This window comes from Vipera ursinii (genome assembly GCF_947247035.1).
Source record: "Vipera ursinii genome assembly, chromosome: 1".
Taxonomy (NCBI): Eukaryota; Metazoa; Chordata; class Lepidosauria; order Squamata; family Viperidae; genus Vipera; species Vipera ursinii.
This window is the reverse complement of record NC_139512.1, coordinates 16,085,584-16,106,017: the sequence shown is the minus strand read 5'-3', so window position 1 is coordinate 16,106,017 and position 20,434 is coordinate 16,085,584. Positions and strand designations below refer to the sequence as shown.

At 51.8% G+C, this 20,434-nt stretch overlaps 2 protein-coding genes across 7 annotated transcripts in view; both read right to left on the bottom strand.

Annotated features, from left to right (window-relative positions):
- Positions 1 to 1,920: 1,920 nt before the first annotated feature.
- On the bottom strand, positions 1,921 to 19,555 carry MARCHF2 (membrane associated ring-CH-type finger 2). Of its 6 annotated transcripts, none has more exons than XM_083364716.1 (5): positions 19,351 to 19,555; positions 11,578 to 11,816; positions 6,390 to 6,585; positions 4,530 to 4,739; positions 1,921 to 2,445 (listed from the first exon to the last, which is right to left on the bottom strand). In XM_083364716.1, exons 2-5 carry the CDS (start codon positions 11,751 to 11,753, stop codon positions 2,287 to 2,289), a joined length of 741 nt encoding a protein of 246 aa, XP_083220842.1. In that variant the 5' UTR covers positions 11,754 to 11,816; positions 19,351 to 19,555; the 3' UTR covers positions 1,921 to 2,286. The 6 variants fall into 6 exon arrangements, with proteins under 6 accessions (XP_083220842.1, XP_083220841.1, XP_083220844.1 ...); XM_083364715.1 differs by having other exon boundaries at positions 19,136 to 19,358; XM_083364718.1 differs by lacking the exon at positions 19,351 to 19,555 and adding an exon at positions 14,146 to 14,209.
- RAB11B (RAB11B, member RAS oncogene family) overlaps positions 6,456 to 20,434 on the bottom strand; it is a 40,556-nt gene continuing 26,577 nt past the window's right edge. Inside the window, exon 6 of the mRNA XM_083364866.1 lies at positions 6,456 to 6,585. The gene's annotated coding sequence lies outside the window, so the exon portion shown is untranslated. The remainder of the gene's footprint in view (positions 6,586 to 20,434) is intronic.

Here is a 20,434-nt window from a genome sequence, read left to right as displayed (position 1 = left end):
GGGCTGTGAAAGCACTGTGAAGCGGTATATAAGTCAGTGTTGTTGCTATTCTCTGCCTCCTTCCCTCCCTCCTTCTTTCTACCTCTTTTCTTCCCTTCTCCACTTTTTCCTCTCTCCTGCCCCCTCCCTCTCTTATTTCCCTTCTCTTTTTCTCTCGCTCTTTTTCCCTCCCTCCCTCCCTTTCTCCTTTTCTTTCTTTCCCTTCCTTCCTTTCTCTGGTAAGAGCCCTGGTGGCGCAGTGATTAGAATGCAGGATTGCAGGCTGACTCTGACCACAGCCAGCAGTTCGATCCTGACCGGCTTAAGGTCGACTCAGCCTCCAACCCTTCTGAGGTTGGTAAAATGAGGACCCTAGACTGTAAACCAGTGTAAACCATTTAGAGCAGGCTGAAAACCACTGTGAGGCGGTACAGAAGTCTAACTGCTAAAAGAGATCCAGTCTAGAAGTAAGGGGAGATTTTGTGACAGGAAGAAAGAACAATTAATCAGTAGAAGAGCTTGCCCCCCCCCAGCTTGAGCAGGGGGTTGGACTAGAAGGCCTCAAAGGCCCCTTTCCAGGCCTCGGGTTCTATGTTCTGTGTTGTGAGGCCCAGTCTTCTGCACTCTGCCCAGAACTGCCTCTTTTCCTGACGCTCTCAACAAGGCTGGATCCAGTCCAAAGTTGGAGGGAAATTCTGGTCAAGAAAATTGCCAGCAGAAATGAGATGGGTCTGTAACCCCAGCCCAGGGGCAGGCAACCTCGGCTCTTTTATGACTCGTGGACTTCAACTCCCAGAATTCCTGATTCAGCATGAGGGAACTATGTCTCCTTCATGACTTGTGGACTTCAACTCCCAGAATTCCTGAGCCAGCATGGGGGAAGCTTTGGCCCCTTCATGACAATTCCTGAGCCAGCATAGGGAACTATGGGCCCCTCATGACTCGTGGACTTCAACTCCCAGAATCCCTCAGCCAGCCTGGAGGAACTATGTCTCCTTCATGACTTGTGGACTTCAACTCCCAGAATTCCTGAGCCAGCATGGGGAAAACTTTGGCCCTTTCATGACAATTCCTGAGCCAGCATAGGGAACTATGGGCCCCTCATGACTCGTGGACTTCAACTCCCAGAATTCCTGAGCCAGCAGAGGGAACTATGGCCCCTTCATGACTCGTGGACTTCAACTCCCAGAATTCCTGAGCCAGCACAGCTCAGCTTGGAAACCTCTCCTTTTCCCCTCAGCGTGGCTGGCTCAGGAATTCTGGGAGTTGAAGTCCACGAGCCGTAAAAGAGCCGAGGTGGTTTGGTTCAGGCCAGCCCAAACGAGCGAGAGAGGCCAGCCACCCTGGTTGACCGATCAGCCCGTCGTGCGTCCACACACCATGAAGGCTACGAGACCCCGCGGTGGTCATTTCTGTAAGCCAGATGGCTACAGCCTTTATTTTAAAAAAAGAAAAAAAAGAAGAAGACACCCTCCGTCCGGTTCAACGTCAGATCCTTTTCTCTTGGTGTAGTTTGGTTTTTGCTTTTTTTTTTTTACTCCTTCTGGGATATTTAGATCTGGATCCACACTCAAGAAAGGACAGGGTCCTCTAAGGGAGAGCAACATCATTGGGGAACAAGAAGGGGGAAAGACAACAGCCCCCTCCCTCCCTCCTCACCCACCCACCCACCTACATAGTGCAAAAAATATAAAAGGGGCCGAGAGAGTCGGCGGCGGTGTGAGCAGCGACAGGGAAACCAACCTCCGGCTTTTTGCACGCGGCCTGTCCAAGCAAGGCCTGCTGCTCCTTGGCCCAGGCTGGACCCTCGGGCCCTCGGAGGGGGGGGGCATGGGAAGCAAAGCTGCCACTGACACCCACCCACCCTGCACTGAGAGGCACCTTCCATAGCGACGTTCAGGAAGAGAGGAGGGCCCTGAACACAACCGCTGAAAACTAAGAAACAGTCATCAAATTATAATTACAACAATAATTAGGGTGCTATAATATAAGATAGTTACACGGGTGGAGGGAGAGCTGTATCCTTCTCCCCACTGGGCCTCTTGAGGACGGAGCGGGGCCGAAGGATGCCCCTCGGCCGGCCGCGTCCCCAGGCCATTGCACGCGCCCCGGGGAATCGGTGGTCTTTCGGCGTCGGGAGGGGGCTCGACCGATGAACGGGACGGCAAGCTCCCTTCCGGCCAGGCTGGAGGTTTCGACAAGTCCGCTTTCTCTTCCTTCCTCTTCCTCCTCCTCGTTCTCTTCCTCCCTTCCGCCGCTTTTGGAGCGGGGTGGGTGGGAGGGGGGGGAACAAGGGGCGCCCCTGGCTCAGACGGTGGTCTCGTTGGCTTTCTTCTTCAGCAGCTTGGCCGAGAGCAGGGAGTGAGGGGCAGGGGAGGGGTTCCTGGCGTCGGGAATCATCAGCCGGACCTTCTGGTTGGTCCTTCGCCACTCGGAATAGAGCTGGCAGTGGTAGCGGAACGACACCTGGGACAAAACAATAATAAATAACGATAAGGATGATAAGCATGATGATGTTGGAAGGAACCTTGGAGGTCATCTAGTCCAACCCCCTACTCAGGCAGGAAACCCTGTACCATTTCGGACAAATGGCTGTCCAGACTCTTCTTAAAGATTTTCAGTGTTGGAGCACCCCAGAGCTCCGATTCCAGCCCAGTAACTGAAACAACACAGGCAGTCCTTGACTTACGACTCACAACTCAGCCCAACTTTTCCGTTGCTAAGCGAGATGGTTACCGAGCGGGTTTTGCCTCCCGTTTTACAACCTTCCTTGCCACTGCTGTTAAGCAAATCCGTGCGATGTTAAGCCAGTAACCCGGGTGTTAAGTGAAACCGGCTCCACCCCCCATTGACTTCACTTGCCAGCAGGACGCAAAAGGGGATCACGTGACACACACACACATGTGAACGCTGCACAGCCGTCGTAACTGTGAGCTGGTGGCCCAGCCTCTGAATTTGGATCATGGGGGCATGCCGTAAAGGTCGTTAAGTGTGAAAAAGGATAAGTCGCTTTTTTTTCCGTGCCGCAGTAACTTTGTAAGCCGAGGTCTGCCTTACCCATTGCCCATGAGGATAATTAGTATTTGCCATGCCCTGATTTTAGTCCCCCACAACCCCCAAAAGCTTTAAAATACAAGACTGGGATGAAAAGAAAGGTCTGAATTTCCCTTCCTAAAGCAGAAAGAATAAGGGGGGGGAGGAGAGACATTGAGTTTTTTATTTTGTCAAGGTAATGATTTACCAGCTAATCAGCTTATGTAATGTAAGATGTAATGATGGGAATAACCGGCAGGGTCTGTGTCTCTTTAAGAGCCAGCAGGGTCTGTGTCCCTTGGAGAGCCTCTGCATAAAAGGGAAGGCTCAGCAGATGTGTTTGCTCTCTCTTCCGTTTCCTGCTGTAACAGCGGTGTGTTGGATCCTGCTGTATAAGCACGTGTATGTTGTATATTGTTCCTGGTGTATGATATTGTAGGTAGTGTAAGATAAACCACTATTTAATACAGACCACCATTTACTGTGTTTGCTCCTGGGTTATCTCACGCAGTAAGACTGTGCACGGTCTGACATAATTTATTTACTTATTGGAGACATTGCCCACCTTAGCTGCCCCCCAAGCTGGAGAAAACCCCTGCTACGGCCCCACCCTTGCAGATGCCCCCAGGTTAAGGATGCTGCCTTATGGCTCCCAGCTCTGATGCTGGGGGGCTCTTTTCTTTTCTCTCCCATCGCCTCCTAGCTGGTCTGCTACTCCTTCAAACCAGGGGTGGGACACCTTGGCTCAGGAATTCTGGGAGTTGAAGTCCACAAGTCTTAAAAGTTCCCCACCCCTGCTTTAGACCCATGCAGAAAACCTTCTGCCTCTTTAAGCATCTCGGACTAGGAGAGACTTTTTCCCCAAAAGCACAGCCATAAAGCCAGGCAGATGTGGGAGGATTTTGGGGGGGGGGGAGGGGGAGAAGATGGGAAGAAATTCAACAGCGGAGAAAAGAAATGTAGGCTCCTCTCATCCTGTCCTGGAAAAGCAAGGCCGGTCCAGTCCAGGTCAAAGGAGCAGGACTGGACTTCCCAGTGGCCCACCTGGGGACGATGGTGCATTACAAGGATATGATCTGAAAAGGGCGTGAAGGGGAGGATACAGCTGAGTCACGCTCACGGCTTTGAGAGAAAGGGGGGCGGAGGCAGAAATGAGGGGAGCCAAAGCACTGATGGATGACATTCCCTAGTTGGGCCATGAAACGTCTGCAAGGAAAGCCCCCAAGCCCAGAGAGCACTCGGGACCCCCCAATCCTCCTCTTCCTCCTCTCCACAAACCCCTCTCCCTCCCAGCTCTGATGATGTTACCTAGTTGGGCCATGAAACATCTGCAAGGAAACCCGCCAAGCCCAGACAGCTCCCAGGGCCCCAGAGCTGAAGGGGGCCTGGATCAGAAACAACGTCGTGCCTGGACGGCAGAGGAGCACGCCTGGCGTCGCAGGTCAAAAGCTAAAAGCGGAGGCCCTTCCCGAGGGGTGCAAGTGACCGTTATGGGACCCGAGCCCGGGAGCACTGACCAGGGTCCAGAGGACGTAGATGGTGAACAGAGCGATGGTCAGGGCAATGAGGCCGATGGCCTCCAGGTGGCTGTTGAACTGCATGTGGTCCTGGGCGCCCCGCAGGCAGAGCCAGCCCGAGATGGCCGCCAGCGGAGTGATGAAGAGGAAGCAGGCCATGTCGCAAAACAGCGTCCGCTTCTCGTTGCGGGGCCCGGGGTGCCTGAGCCACTGCAGCGGGAGGACAAAGAGAACAGAGAACAACACAGTTGGAAGGGACCTCAGAGGTCTTCTAGTCCACCCCCTGCTGGAGCAGGAGCCCCAGTCTCATTTCAGACAAACAGCTGTCCAGTCTCTTCTTGAAAGCCTCCAGTGTTGGAGCACTCACCACTTCTGGTGGCAAGCTGTTCCACTGGTTAATTGTTCTCACTGTCAGGAAGTTTCTCCTTAGTTCCAGGTTGCTTCTTGATTTAACGTCCGTGGAGGTTCCCAGCCATCCAGGTCACGGTTGTCCCAAAGATGCTTTTTTTTTCAGGAGGCACCTGGACTTTCTCGCTTTTCCTTCCAAGACGTTTCGCTTCTCACCCCAGAGGCTTCTGACTGAAGAAGAACTTTCCCCACCATCCAGTCAGAGCTGAAGAATCTTCTGGGATGAGAAGCGAAAGGTCTTCAAAGAAAAACAAGGAAGTCCAGTTGCCTCCTGGAAAAAAAAAGCAACTTTGGGAGGACTCTCCTTGACGAGTTTCCATCCGTGGCTTCTTGTCCTGCCTTCAGGGGCTTTGGACAACAGCTTGACTCCCTCTTCTTTGGGGCAGCCCCTGAGATACTGGAACGCTGCTCTCCTGTCCCCCCCATCCTTCTCTTCGTTAAACTAAAAGTTAAAGGTAAAGGTTCCCCCGCACATGCGTGCTAGTCGTTTTCGACTCTAGGGGCCGATGCTCATCTCCGTTTCCAAGCCGAAGAGCCAGCGCTTGTCCGAGGACGTCTCCGTGGTCACGTGGCCGGCATGACTAGACGCCAAAGGCGCACGGAACGCTGTTACCTTCCCACCGTAGCGGTCCCTATTTTTCTACTTGCGTTTTTACGTGCTTTAGAACTGCTAGGTTGGCAGAAGCTGGGACGAGTAACAGGCGCTCACTCTGTTACGTGGCACTCGGGATTCGACCCGCAAAACTGCCGAACATCTGATCGACAAGCTCAGCGTCCCAACCCACTGAGCCACCGCATGCCCAATTCCAGCAACCGTTCTTCATGCCTTTTTTGCCTCCAGCCCCCCAATCATAATATTAAATTATATTAAATTAATTTTAAAATTTTAATTTTATTGTTATTATGAATTGTGGGCTTGTACTAATTTAATTCCATTTTATTCTCTTTTTGTACTGTTTTAACTGCCCTGTGAACCGCCCTGAGTCCTTCGGGAATAGGGCGGTATATAAATTTAACAAACAAACAAATAAATAAATAAATCATCTTTGCCGCTCTTTACTCTTTCCGGTGCCTCAACTCCTTCTTTAGAGGTTGAGAGGAAGGAGAACATTCAGGTGGGGAAGTGGGGAAAGCGGGGAGGGGGGGGAGGCAGGAGGAAGGAGGCAAGTGGACAAGACATCATACAATCTCTGCCGTCTCCTCCTGCTCAGGGCTGGTTCCACATCCCCGAAACCCGTCTGGCACATCTCAAGCCGCCCCAAATAACACCGGGATGGGTCGGGCCAGAGGCCAACCGAATCGTACTGGTCCATCTGACCCGTCACCCGGCTGAGCCAAGCTAACTCTCTCCTTGCATGTGTCAAAGCGTGCGCGCACACACACACACACACACACACACACACGCCCCGCCCTGACTTTCCCTCTGGGCAGGAGCCCAGGAGACGCACCCACCTCCGACAGGGGCCGCGGCCGTCTTTCCACCACAAACTCCGCATGGCAAAGCTCGCAGTAACTGGTGTTGGAGGAGGATAGCCACTTCTCCAGGCAGCTTTTGTGGACGGCGCCCAAGGTGCCGGTGCAGTTGCAGGGCGAGAGCAAGCCCTCCCAGTTCCCGCCTTCGTGGCAGATCCGACAGATCGGGCCATCGCTGGAAAGGGAATAGTGGGACACGAGAGTAAGAAAAAAGGACACTGGGGTCTCCGGGGGGGGAGGGGGGGAGGGAATGGAAGAGAGTTCTCCCGTCCGTTTTGGGAAGAGTGCCACAACCTTGCTGGTAAAACTCTTTAAAAAAAAAAGATTTTATTAAGATTTTATTAAGTTCAGAATAACGTTTTAGAAGGCAATGTGGTAACTGGGTTAAACAATAGATCCGTAATACAGTCCTTAGTGAGTATCTCAGGTTACACCATCAAATATTTCTTCTCAATTTTCCCTTAGCATTTGCTATCTCCTATTTATGCTAGTAAATTTCTAATTGTTATCAAAATTCAGTAAAAATTTCATTATCGCATTTATAAACACCATATTTTTTTCCCTTTTTGCTTATACGTATCTTAAGGGTTCTCGATAGACAATCAATGTCCTGCTATAAAGTTTTTACCAATTTTAATTTTTAATTAGAGTATTCCAATCTAACCTTTAATATCCACAGTATTTAATTTTCAGGTAACCCAAATTTCCTTTACCGCACTTCATAAAAATTGTAGTATCTAAAATACACCTATTAAAACTTAAATGTGTTCTTATTCTATTCCATAAACATTTTCTACTTCCCACCCTAATAGATCACCGCCTTAATAATACAGCATCTTTTTATTAGTTCAGATCCATCATCTACATCAGGGGTAGCTACGCAACCTCGGCTCTTTTATGACTCATGGACTTCAACTCCCAGAATTCCTGAGTCAGCTATGCTCACTCAGGAATTCTGGGAGTTGAAGTCCATGAGTCATAAAAGAGCCGAGGTTGCCTACCCCTGATCTATATACACTGGGCTAATCAATAGTTCAAACCTATTTTCATATAATTTAAATTTCCCTTGTTAATCTAAACCTTCAATATTCAACCAATTAATCCCCTGTTCTTTTACTATTTTCTGACTATTTTAAATCTAGTACTTAAGTTTCCTTTTATTTCAAAATCTCCCGTTAGCCCACTGACTGACAGTTTAGGATCCTGGCTAATAAATCAGGGGAGGGGGCAGTTTTTCAACCTAATTCTAGCTTTCTTCTTTTGCAAGCCAGGTTTCCAGAAAACAAGAAGACCAGATCGAATTGAAGACAACTATACCAGAACAAAAATGGGGATCTGGGAGGTCAAGGAGACTTAATGATTAAAAATGGGCCAGACCTCTTAGAAAATTAGCAACAAGATCGTCTCCTTTAGTCCACACAATATACACAATAATGAAGAGAGACCTATCCGATGATTTAAAAGCATTGACATGGAAAGCTGGCTGAAAAAACTCTTCACTCCCAGGGCTGGGATCCTGAAAGCCGATGCTGGGGCTTTCTCCGAGAGAAGCCAGCCAAATTCCAGTCGGCGCATAATTCATTAAGCAAAAATTCCTGTTTGTAACCTTCCAGCTGGCCGAAACAGCGCATCCCAGGGTCATGGGTTTTGGAATCGATGGGCTTCGGATGGGCTAGCCCAGGGGTAGGCAACCTTGGCCCTTTTATGACTCGTGGACTCCCACTCCCAGAATTCCTGAGCCAGGCATGCTGAGGGGAAAGGGAGAGGATTCCAAGCTGAGCCGTGCTGGCTGAGGAATTCTGGGAGTTGAAGTCCACAAGTCATGAAGGGGCCATAGTTCCCCCATGCTGGCTGAGGAATTCTGGGAGTTGAAGTCCACAAGTCATAAAAGAGCCAAGGTTGCCTACCCCTGGCCTAGGCCTAGGCCGCTTTATGACTGGTGGACTTCAACTCCCAGAATTCCTCAGCCAGCCATGCTGAGGGGAAAGGGAGAGGTTTCCAAGCTGAGCCAGCCTGGCTCAGGAATTCTGGAAGTCTACGAGTCATAAAAGAGCCAAGGTTACCTACCCCTGGGCTAGTTCAAAGAAGGCATCCAGAATTTGGAATCCCCCGCTCCTATACGACTAGAATTTGGCAAAGCTGAGTCTGCTTCACCCAACCGTCATTTCACAGGCTTCCTGCAAGCTTCCCCAACGTGGAAAGTCTCTCACTGGGGAAGCCAGCAGGAAGTCAATCCTGCCTCCCCCACCTTTTCGCCCATCTAGGGTCATTCTGTTTCTTTGCTTAAAGTGAGGAAATAGATACCTGGGAAACGAGGGCTCCAGAAATCACAGGTGGCCTCTTTCTGCTAAGGCTTGATCATCCCCACCCTGGCCAGAGACTGGGCCGCACGACCGAACCCCGTGGGGCAGAGGGAATGCGGCTGACTTTGACTAAGAGGGCACTTAGCCTCCCACTGTCTAAAAGCAGTTTTCTCTTGCCAGAGAGAAAATTCTGACAGGGGAACAGAAACCATTTCCGTCCATGGCACCTCCAAAAGGAGAAGGGGAGGACGGGGATAATAATAATAATAATAATAATAATAATAATAATAATAATAATAATAATAATAATAACAACAACAACAACAACAACAACAACAAAACAACAACAACAACAACAACAATAATAATAATAATAATAATAATAATAATAATAATAATAATAATAATAATAATAATTTTATTTATTTTATTTTAATTCCATTTATATCCCGCCCTTCTCCGAAGACTCAGGGCGGCTTACAAGCTTAGCAGTAGCCTTCATTCTATGTATATGCCTGCTTATTAGGGCTTTCACACACACACCCCAAGCGGCATTATTACAAAGTCAGCTTAATTGCCCCCAACAATCTGGGTCCTCATTTTACCTACCTTTGAAGGATGGAAGGCTGAGTCAACCTTGAGCCTGGTGGGACGCGAACCTGCACTAATTGCAGGCAGCTGGTATAATAATAATAATAATAATAATAATAATAATAATAATAATAATAATAATAATAATAATAATTAAAAAAAATTATTATTATTATTATTATTATTATTATTATTATTATTATTATTATTATTATTATTATATTTTATTTATTTTATTTTAATTCCATTTATATCCCGCCCTTCTCCGAAGACTCAGGGCGGCTTACAAGCTTAGCAGTAGCCTTAATTCTATGTATATGCCTGCTTATTAGGGCTTTCACACACACCCAAAGCGGCATTATTACAAAGTCAGCTTTATGCCCCCAACAATCTGGGTCCTCATTTTACCTACCTCGGAAGGATGGAAGGCTGAGTCAACCTTGTGCCTGGTGGGATGCGAACCTGCACTAATTGCAGGCAGCTGGTGTTACTACTACTACTACTACTACTAATAATAATAATAATAATAATAAGAAGAAGAAGAAGAAGAAGAAGAAGAAGAAGAAGAAGAAGAAGTAATAGTAGTAGTAGTAGTAGTTGGAAGGGACCTTGAAGGTCATCTACCGTATTTTCCGGCGTATAAGACGACCCCCTACTTTTCCTGTTAAATTATAGGGTTTGGGCTATACTCGCCGTATAAGACTACCCCACTGCATACAAAGTCTGCTAGGATTGGGTGGGTCAGCTCTCTCTCCCTCCCTGCCTGCCCAGCCCTCCCTGTCTCCAAGACGCAATTTTTTTTTAAAAAAAAACCATTTATATCCCGCCCTTCTCCGAAGACTCAGGGCAGCTTACAATCTAAAGCACAAATCAATGTGCTTAGCAATGTACAAAGTACACTTCCGCGCATCCAGAGCCTGCCTGCGTTTCTTTAACCTCCACATGCTTCCAACTCTCGACAACTTCAGCGTTGTAAACCTTGCTGCTGTTAGTATCCTGGGTGACTCTTCTCCAAACCCCCTCTACCCCAACCCGGGTGAAAACGCTAACGTGCTCCCAGTGTGTGCCTATCCCTCTCCAACCAACTGCCCCCCCATCCGTATCTGGCTCCAGCGGGCTCGTCCACATATCCCAGGGCCGCCCTCCAGCAGTCCCCGGCTCCGGTCCATCTGACACCGACGGAAAACAGCCGGCCCTTGCCTCCAGCGCGCAGGCTATAGCATGCAGTCCCGGCACAGGTCCGTCGGCAGGCAAGGGAACAGCTAGCATGTTTTGTAGTGCCCAGGCTCCCTGTACGGCAAGGCAGACTGGGCTGTCCTCCTGAGTGCCTGCAGGGTCCTCAGCAAAGCCCTGCGATGCAGACCGTGCAAACGCCGTGAAGCAGCTGGTCGTCGGGTTTGCAAAGCCAGGAACCGGCGATCAGCTGATAGTCGGGCTTGCTGATTACGGGCGACCTCCTCCCTTGTTTGTCGGAGCGCCGGGTCATGGAGCGAGCCGTGTGCAGGGGGTGGTGGTGAGTAGGTGAAGCAGGGCTTGTTTTTGGAACAAGACCCCCTGCGTAGTGTCGGGCCCACAGGGCTCGACAACAGACAGCAATTTTGTGATTCTCTCCCCCTTCCTCCCCCCCTATCAATGAGCTGCCGAGGTTGCCTGCGTGTGTGTATGTGTGGAGGGGTGTTGCCTCTGGTTTTTCCTGTAACATCGGACAATAAAACCGCCCCTAACCCTAACACCCGGCGTATAAGACGACCCCCGACTTTTGAAAAGGTTTTCATGGGTTAAAAAGTTGTCTTATACGCCGGAAAATACAGTAGTCCAACCCCCTGCTCAGGCAGATTTGGCTGAAAGGGGAAATCGGCAACACTTTGCTCTAAGCATTTCTCAACCTTGGCAACTTTAGGATGGGTGGACCTCAACTCCCAGAATTCCCCAGCCAGCATGGGGAATCGAACCAACTTCTGAAGTGGCTCTTGGCATCATCAGCCTTGCCCGCTCCCAAGGGGGCATTTCTTGACATTAAACCGGAGGGGGGGGGAAAGGAGTTGCGAGTCATGACTCACAATGGGTGCAACACAAGCTAAGATTCGCTGTAACTTTAGCCTTGCACGGGAGCCCAACGGCCCGCGTTCAGGGTTGCACCCTCGGAGGTGCTCATCCAACTCCTTCCCGCTGCTCTGCTCTCTGGCTGGCTGGCACGCAACCACACCCACCCACCCACCCACACGCACACCCTCCCCCAGACTCTAGCCAAGCAAGCACGGGCCGGGCCTCACCTCTGCGGGCCCAGGGCTTTGATCACCGTGGAGAGCAGCTGGCCGTCCTTGGCGGTGACTTGGGTGACGTACTGGGGGCGCCCCAGATCCGAATCGTCCACTGACTTGGACAAGGTGGCACTGCCCGGGCAGTCACACAGCGAGCCAGGGAGGTGGCAGCAATCCCCCGTTGTCATGGCAACGGGGGAGGGGGGGAAACGACGCTGGGTTCAGCAGCCAGACGGCACGTTCATGATCAGCTGGAAATGAGAGAATGAGAGAGAGAGAGAGACAGAGAGGATATGAAATGAGAAAGGCCCATGCACGCTGTTTCTTTATTAAGATTTTAATCAATCAATCCATTTTTACGCCGCCCATCTCTGCGGAGCCCAGGTGATTCTAGACTCTCTCCTTCAGCAGGCAGCTTTTCCCACGCTAATTCATTTTGCTCTACGCATCCCCTGACTTGGCTAAGCTTTTGTTGCGTTGGGTTTTTTTTTAAATGAAAAGAGAGCGACACGCACATTACGCAACGTCTTGTCTTGCAATTCTGGCCGCCGGCAAGAGACTCACAGGGAGGAGAGTTGCAAAACCCGAAAGAGATGAGCGGGTGTGGAAAACCCACCTTACACACACACACACACACACCGTTAAAATTGTGGGTGGCAAAACCACAAAAAGGGAAGCGTTTTCTTGAGCTTCTCTCCAGCCTTCTACAAACAGATGCTACCTACAGCCACGGCTCGATAGCCACGAAAGCCGCCTCTTCTCTTCTTAGACACAAAGAAATACGTTCTGTGCAAGCCGAAGAAGCAATTCTCTTGGAGAGGAACGTGGGGGGACTTTTGCCCCGGCCCTCTTCTTTTCCAAAACAAGGGGACGAGTCAAAGCAACAGCAGAAGCTCGACTGACACCACTTAATCCACCCGTTTCTTTTTTTTTTCCAAAAGGAACACGCCATCCCACGGCTTGAAAGAGCCGAGACGTCTTCCTCCTCTGGGGAAAAAACACCCTCGGGAAGCAGGCTTTGCTTTAACCCCCCCCCCCGGCAGCGGAGTGGGAAAAAGGGGGCTTAGGACCTGTAACTCTTCCTGCCCTGATGCAGGGGGGAAAAAAACCCACCGCTAACCTTTGGCCGTGCTGGCTGCAGCAACTGACGGAGACCAAAGGTCGGCGACGGTCCGGAAGGCCTTCCCCCCCCCCCCCGAGTGACAAATTTTCACACCGGTATAACATAGGAAGGACATAACATAGGAAGGACGGCTGCAGGATTTGGGAACGGCCAGACAAGAGAAGGACCACGGGTGATAGGATAGCAGCCTTCCAGGATCTCAGGGGCTGCCCCAAAGAAGAGGGAGTCAAGCTGTTCTCCAAAGCGCCTGAAGGCAGGACAAGAAGCCACGGATGGAAACTCGTCAAGGAGAGAAGCAACCTGGAACTAAGGAGAAACTTCCTGACAGTGAGGACAATTAACCAGTGGAACTACCCGCCTCCAGAAGTTGTGGGCGCTCCACTGCCGGAGACTGGAGGGTCACTTGTCTGAAGTGGGCCGGGGGTTCGACTAGATACAGACTCCCCCAACCTTTCCAGGTTGGCAGCCCAGAGCAGGGGACGGGAGGAAGAGGGGATGGCGTGGTGGGAGGGGCAGGCACGGGTGCACCTATGCGCAGGAGCCCCCGTTGCTGACACGAGTGGGGCCAAAAGCACCTGGGATGCTCCTGCGAGTGGGGCCGCAAGCCCCCGCCATGCTTGTATGAGTCAGCCCCCAAAACACCCGTGTCAGTGGGGCTGCGTGCGCACCGCTGCCAGCCACTCCTGCGGCCCATTTGCCAATAGGCCGTGGACCAGGAGTGGCCCACAGGTCGGGGACCCCCAGACTAGAAGACCTCCAAGATCCCTTCCAGCCCTATTCTGATGGACTGATCGATCGATCAGCTGAGTCCGCACGGCCACCGCTTTATCCGATGGGAATCCACTCCTGGGGCGGGGCAGGGGAGAGCGGCCCGCTCCGAGTCCCAAGGCAGCCCAAAGGCAGAAGGGACGGAAGTGGCCAAACGAAGCGACCGCTGCGATCCGCTTCCCGGCCCCAGATGGCACAAAAATGGCTTCTGGCCGACAGTCGAAGAGAGCCGCGGCCGAGATTCAGATCGCCTTTGATCTTGTCCAGAAATCAAACAGGGTGAGAAAACGGGAGCTCCTCGGAGGAAACGGCCGGCGGAAGACAGGTGGGGCCAAAAGAAAGGCTAACAGTCCAGCAACCGGCGCAGCTCCCAGAAAAAGAACAATTAACTACCTGAAGCAAGCTGTGATTAGTTGGCATCCCCTTTGAACCCCCTCCCCGTCCTCCCCCTCCCCTTTTTCCTCTCTCCATGCCAATCTTATAAGTCTCCCACCTCCTCCTCCTCAACCTTCACACAACCTTCCTGCATAACTTAAAACCTTTCCTTTTAGTGACCATTGTGCAGTTACAAGATTGCTGAAAACAGGGCTTGGGAGCCCGTTTCAAACTTAACGGCCGTTGCAGCACACACAAACCCCCCACGGTCCCAGGATCAAAATGTGGCGGCTTGGCAACTGGCACGCACTTACGACAGTCGCCGTGTCCCGGAAGGTCATCTGATTTCCCCTTTGGCGACCTCCTGACAAGCCAAAGTCCAGGGCACAGGTCTGCAACCCGTGGCTCCCGAGCCGCATGCGGCTCTTTCAGCCGTCTCCTGCGGCTCCCAGTTCTCTGCCATGCGCAGTCCCCCCCCCCCAAAAAAATGTAGGACTAAAAAAGTTCAACCAATCAATTCAAATATGCAGGGTAGGTGCATATCTCGCCTTGGCTCCACTCTTCAGTCAAACCCCGTTCTGCGCGTGCGCGCATGCGCACACATTTTTTGCGGCTCCCAGTTTTTCCTTTTGTGAGGGAACCGGTTCCGAGTGGCTCTTTCACTGTTTCAGGTTGCTGAGCCCTGGTCCAGGGGGAAGGCAGAGTCACTTGGCAAGCCCTGTTGCTCACTTAACTGCAGCGACTGGCTTAACTACGGTGGCCAGGAGGGTCGTAAGACGGGAGGAAACTCCCTTGGTGACTTGTTTAGCAACAGAAATTTTGGGCTCCGTTCTGGTCAGGATTACCTGTAATATGAGGGAAATCACTGCCAGAAGCTGGCTTAGCGCACGCGTGTGTCTGTGTGTGTGTAGAATCGAATAGAGCTGGAAGGGACCTTGGAGGTCTTCTAGTCCAGCCCCCCGCTCGAGCAGAAGCACCTATACCATCTCAGACAAGTGACTGTCTAGACTCTTCTTAAAAGCCTCCAGGGATGGAGCGCCCACGACTTCTGGAGGCAACTTCTGTTCCACTGGTTAATTGTCTTGAAGTTTCTCCTCAGTTCCAGGTTGCTTCTCTCCTTGATTAATTCTGTGTGTGACCAGCCATACGCTAAATAAATAAATCTCTCCTTGATTACTTTCCATCCGTTGTTTCTCGTCCTTCCCTCTGGTGCTTTGGTGAATAACGTGCCCCCCCCCTCTTCTTTGTGGCAGCCCCTCAAATACTGGAAGACTGCTGTCATGTCCCCCCCCCTCTCATTTCCTCTTTTCTCTAGACTGGCCAAACCCAAGTCCCGCAGCCGTTCTTCGTATGTTTTTGTCTCCAGTCTCCTTGGATCATCTTAGTTGCTCTTCTCTGAATTTTTTCCAAAATCTCAACATCTTTTTTGTGATATGGTGGCCAAAATTGGATGCAGTATTCCAGGTGTGGTTTTACTAGGGGTGTGTGTGTGTGTTTGTGTGTGTGTGTGTGTATGTATGTGTGTGTGTGTGTGTGTATGTATATGTAGGTCTTGGCGTATTCGGGTCTTTTCCCGTGTAAGATTGAGTGTGTCTTGGTGACGTTTCGACAAGGTCCCACTAGTCATCTTCAGGCTGATGTCTTCGGCTTGAAGCACGAAGCCGAAGACACCAGCCTGAAGATGACTAGTGGGACCTTGTCGAAACGTCACCAAGACACACTCAATCTTACACGGGAAAAGACCCGAATATGCCAAGACCTACATACATATACCCGTGAAAATCTACGAAAACATATGTGTGTGTGTGTGTGTACATATATGTGTGTGTATATGTATGTGGTATATATATATATATATATATATATATATATATATATATATATATGTGTGTGTGTGTGTGTGTGTGTGTATATATGTATGTGTGTGTATGTGTGTGTGTGTATGTAATGTAATGTAATGTAATGTAAGGTAAGGTAAGGTAATGTAATGTAATGTGAGAGGAATTATTGCCATAAGCTGGCTTAGTGTATATATATTTGGATTAGAACGAAAGCTCTGAGAAGGCTCACTCACACACTCACACCCTTGCTGGCTACATCTGGCACAGACTGTGGTCTGGTCTTAGAAACTCAGCTGTCGGAATCGGAAGCCTGCAAAGGCCGACATCCAGAGTTGGTTCGCAATGCCTTCAAATTCTAAGACAGCAGCGTAGAGATGGGGGAAATGGCCCTGCTTTACAGGAAGAGAAAAGGTGCGTGTTTTGCCCATGCCAGGGAAGCAAAGTTAAACAGCTAGTGTGTGTGTGTGTGTGAGTCACTGTGGAGTCCTAACAACCGCCTGGGCAAGTCCCCGTAGTTTTCTTGGCAGGGATTGCCTCTGCCTTTCTCCCAGGGATGAGAGACTGGGCCAAGGGAAGCCAGCTGGCCATGTGCCCAAGGCAGGACTAGAACTCAGGGCCCCAGGGTTTCCAGACTGGGACTTTAGTTACTCCGGGCTGTCTGTCAAAAACTAGAGTAAGCAGCTGTATCAAGGCTGGAAATGAACACAAGAGTTAAAAGAGTGTTTTCCATACTCAAAAACTCATGTATGGAAGGGGACATACAGGCGACCCCTGAACTATGGCAATTCAGCCAATATTTTCTGTTGCCGGGTGAAATAATTTGTTACGTGAGTTTTATCCCATTTTACGACTTTTCTTGCCACTGTTGTTAAGTGAATCCCTGCAGCGGTGAAATTAGTCACGCGGTCGTTAGGCGAATCTGGCTTCCCCCCTGGACTTTGCTCGTCAGAAGGTCGGAAGGGGCACTGCGGCCGCCATAAATACGAGTCGATTGCCAAACATGCGACTTTTGATGTGACCATGCGGGGATGCTATGACGGTCGTTAAGTGTGAAAAGCGGGTCATAAGTCACCTTTTCTCAGAGCCATTGTAACTTCAGAGTCACTGTGGGTCGTGGGCTCTCCAGAAGCCCCTGAGGGCACACCCCCCCCTGGAGCACAAGCTAGATCCGTTTTGTGCAACCGTGACAACTTTTAAGATGAGTGGATGGACTCCCAGAATTCTCCAGCCAGCTTGCTGCCTAAGGAATTCTGGGAGCTGAAGTCCATGCACTTCAAGAATTGCCCCTGATGAGAAACACGGGGCCAAACGAGGCTGGCCCAGAAAAGCTCTCATGTGCCTGCAAAGTTGTCCTCGTGAACACAACAGAGGAACAGTGTGGCAGGAAACGAGGCCTGCACAACTTCCTGAACAGCAAACCAGGGAAGTTGCTCTTTTGTCTTAATGCTCTCCTAGGCGGCCAGGCCTTGGAGCCAGTCCAGTCAGGCATGGCTCCTCTCTTATATTTCTAGCAACAACAACACTAATAAAGTTGGAAGGGACCTTGGAGGTCATCTAGTCCAACCCCCTGTTCAGGCAGGAAACCCTATACCATTTCAGAAGAGTGGCTGTCCAGTCTCTTCTTAAAAACTTCCAGTGTTGGAGCATTCACCACTTCTGGAGGCAGGTTGTTCCACTGGCTAATTGTTCTAACTGTCAAGAAGTTTCTCCTTAGTTCTAGGTTGCTTCTCTCCTTGACTAGTTTCCATCCGTTGCTTCTTGTCCTGCTTTCAGGTGCTTTGGAGAATAGCTTGACTCCCTCTTCTTTGGGGCAGCCCCTGAGATATTGGAAGGCTGCTATCATGTCCTCCCCTGGTCCTTCTCTTCATTAAACTGGACAGACCCAATTCCAGCAACTGTTCTTCATATATTTTAGCCTCCCGTCCCCTATTAAACCAACAGTTACCCATCGACCAGAAAGAGCCCAGGAGCGGTGAGCGAAGTTAGAGTCACAATTTAAAGGAAGGGTCTCCAACCTTGGCAACTTTTAAGACTGGTGGACTTGCAACTCCCAGAATTCCCAAGTCAGCATGGCTGGCTAGAGAACTCTGGGAGTTGAAGTGCACAAGTCTGGAAGTTACCAGTTTTGGGAAACCCCTGATTTACAGCCATCCGTAACACTAGCCCCATCCGCCGATCATCCCAGGCCACACCATTGATCCTTTGACCCCAGAGCCAAATCTTCCCGGCTCTCCTGTAACCCAGCAAGGTCCAGCCTGTCCCATAAGCCACAGCAGAGAAAGCACCCTGGCCAGGCATGCCCATCCTGGGGGGGACACAGCCACACTCCCTCCCTGCCCCCCAGCCCCACAACAGACTCAAAAGGCCAGCACAACAACACGGCCAATACAGGCGGTCCTCTTACTTACGACGCTTCATCGAGTGACTGTTCAAAGTGACAGCACTAAAAAAAAAGTGACACACGACCGTTTTTCACACTTACAACCGTTACAGCCTCCCTGGGGCCAGCTGATGAAAATTCAGACGCTTGGCCGCCGTCTCGTATTTCTGACGTTTGTGGTGTTCTGGGGGGGGGGTGTGGGGGGGTGGAGTGTCACACGATCCCCTTTTTGCGACGAAGTTCAACAGGGGAAGCCAGATTCGCCAAACCGCCCTGTCCCTGGCCCTAGCCAACACAGAGGTTCACTGAACAACTAGCGGCCAGAAAGGTCGTAACACGGGGCCAAAGCTGACTGTGCGGTTTAAGGAATGGGAAATGGGACGGAGCTGGGAGGGACCCTCGGGGGTCTTCTAGTCCAGCCCCCCCCCGCCACTCGAGCAGGAGAACCTGGTTTTAACTGGTTTTAACTTTTGTATTGTTGGTTTTTAATTCCCTGTAAACCGCCCTGAGTCCTCAGGGAAAGGGCGGTATATAAATGTAATAAATAATAATAAATAATAACCTATCCCAGGGGTAGGCAACCTGGGCTCTTTTACGACTCGTAGACTTCAACTCCCAGAATTCCTGAGCCAGCACAGCTGGCTCAGGAATTCTGGGAGTTGAAGTCCACGAGTCGTAAAAGAGCCCAGGTTGCCTATACCTCTGACCCATCCCATCGCAGTCCCTTCTTAATGTCTGGCTCCCTCGTAAGTCGAGGACTACCGGCAGCTGACAGGTGACCAAGGCATGGAGGGGTTCTCCCCCCCACACACATACATGACCTAGAAAGGGGGCACAAAACGTAGCCCCCCCTCCCCCCTCCCAGGGCCAGCCCAGCAGGGGGAGGGGGAAAGAGTGAAGTCCAGGGAAAGGAGGCCACCAGGAAAGCCCAGGGCTGCCGGGAGAAGGGGAAGAGGCTTCCCTCGCGCCCTCCCTGCTGCCGCCAGGGCTCGGGAGGCCCTCGGAGGCGGGGAGGGCGGAGACACCCCCCTGGAAGCCCCCCACCACCATACCCCACCCCCCTCGGACCCTCCCCAGGCTCACCCCGGGCCGGCGGCAGAGACGGCGGCCGTCCTTCGGGGCTCCGCTGCCGCAGCGCCCGGCCCGTCTCCTCCGCCTCCTCCTCCTCCTCCTCCTCCTCCCCGGGCGGGCCGCCCGCCGAACCGGCCAGGCCTCCTCCTCCTCCTCCTCCTCCTCCATCGGCTCCGGGCCTTCCTGCCGCTGTCACTCAGGCCGGCCTGGCCCCGCCCCCTTCTCACCTGGCGCCCCGCCCCTTCCGCCGCCGGGATTCTCCTCAGCGCCCAGGCCCGGCCCGAGCCATCTCCTCTCCGGCCGGCGCTGAGCGAGCGAGCGAGCGAGCGCGGGAAGGAGGGAGGCCTCTCGCCCGCCCGCCGCCTCCGCCGCCGCCGCCGCCGCCGCTTCTGTCAGCCGCCTCGCCCGACCTGCGCACCTGACGGGCAGCCGGGCCCCGCCCCCTCTTTCCCCGCCCCGCCCCCCCCTCCGCGCGCGGCCAACCCGCTTCCAGAGCCGGCCTAGAAGAGGAGCCAATCGGCGGCGGCGTCCGGGCGAAGAAGAGCCCGCCTCAGAGACAGGAGGGAGAGATGGGGGGGGGAAGAAAGGGAGGGAGTTCGCGCGTGCGCACCTCTCACCGTGTCTCTCCCCCCCCCCCCACAGGCTCGGTTTTTCCGCGACTGGCGGGAAAGGGAGGACCAGGGAAGCCACGCCCCTTTCCGTGCCGCTCCTTCTTCTTCTTCTTCTTCTGGCTGGGGGATTCTGGGAGTTGAAGTCCAGAGGTCTTAAAATGTTGCTGAGGGGGACCAGGACAGCCCTGGACCGCCAAGTCTTCCCGAATTTGAGGGGCGGCCACAAAAGAGGAGGCCAACCTATTTCTCCGAAGGCAAGACGAGAAACAACGGATGGAAACGCATCCAGGAGAGAAGCAACCTGGAACTAAGGAGAAACTTCCTGACAGGGAGGACAACTAACCAGCGGAACGGCTTGCCACCAGAAGTTGTGGGTGCTCCATCACTGGAGGCTTTCAAGAAGAGACTAAATGACCGTTTGTCTGGGACAGGGGTCTTCAAACTTGGCCCTTTTATGACTTGTGGACTTCAACTCCCAGAATTCCTCAGCCAGCAAAGCTGGCTGAGGAATTCTGGAAGTTGAAGTCCACAAGTCATAAAAGGGCCAAGTTTGAAGACCCCTGGTCTGGGATGTGATAAGGTCTCCTGCTTGAGCAGGGGGTTGGACTACAAGACCTCCAGTGGATCTTCAAACTTGGCCCTTTTATGACTTGTGGACTTCAAGTCCCAGCTGGCTGAGGAATTCTGGGAGTTGAAGTCC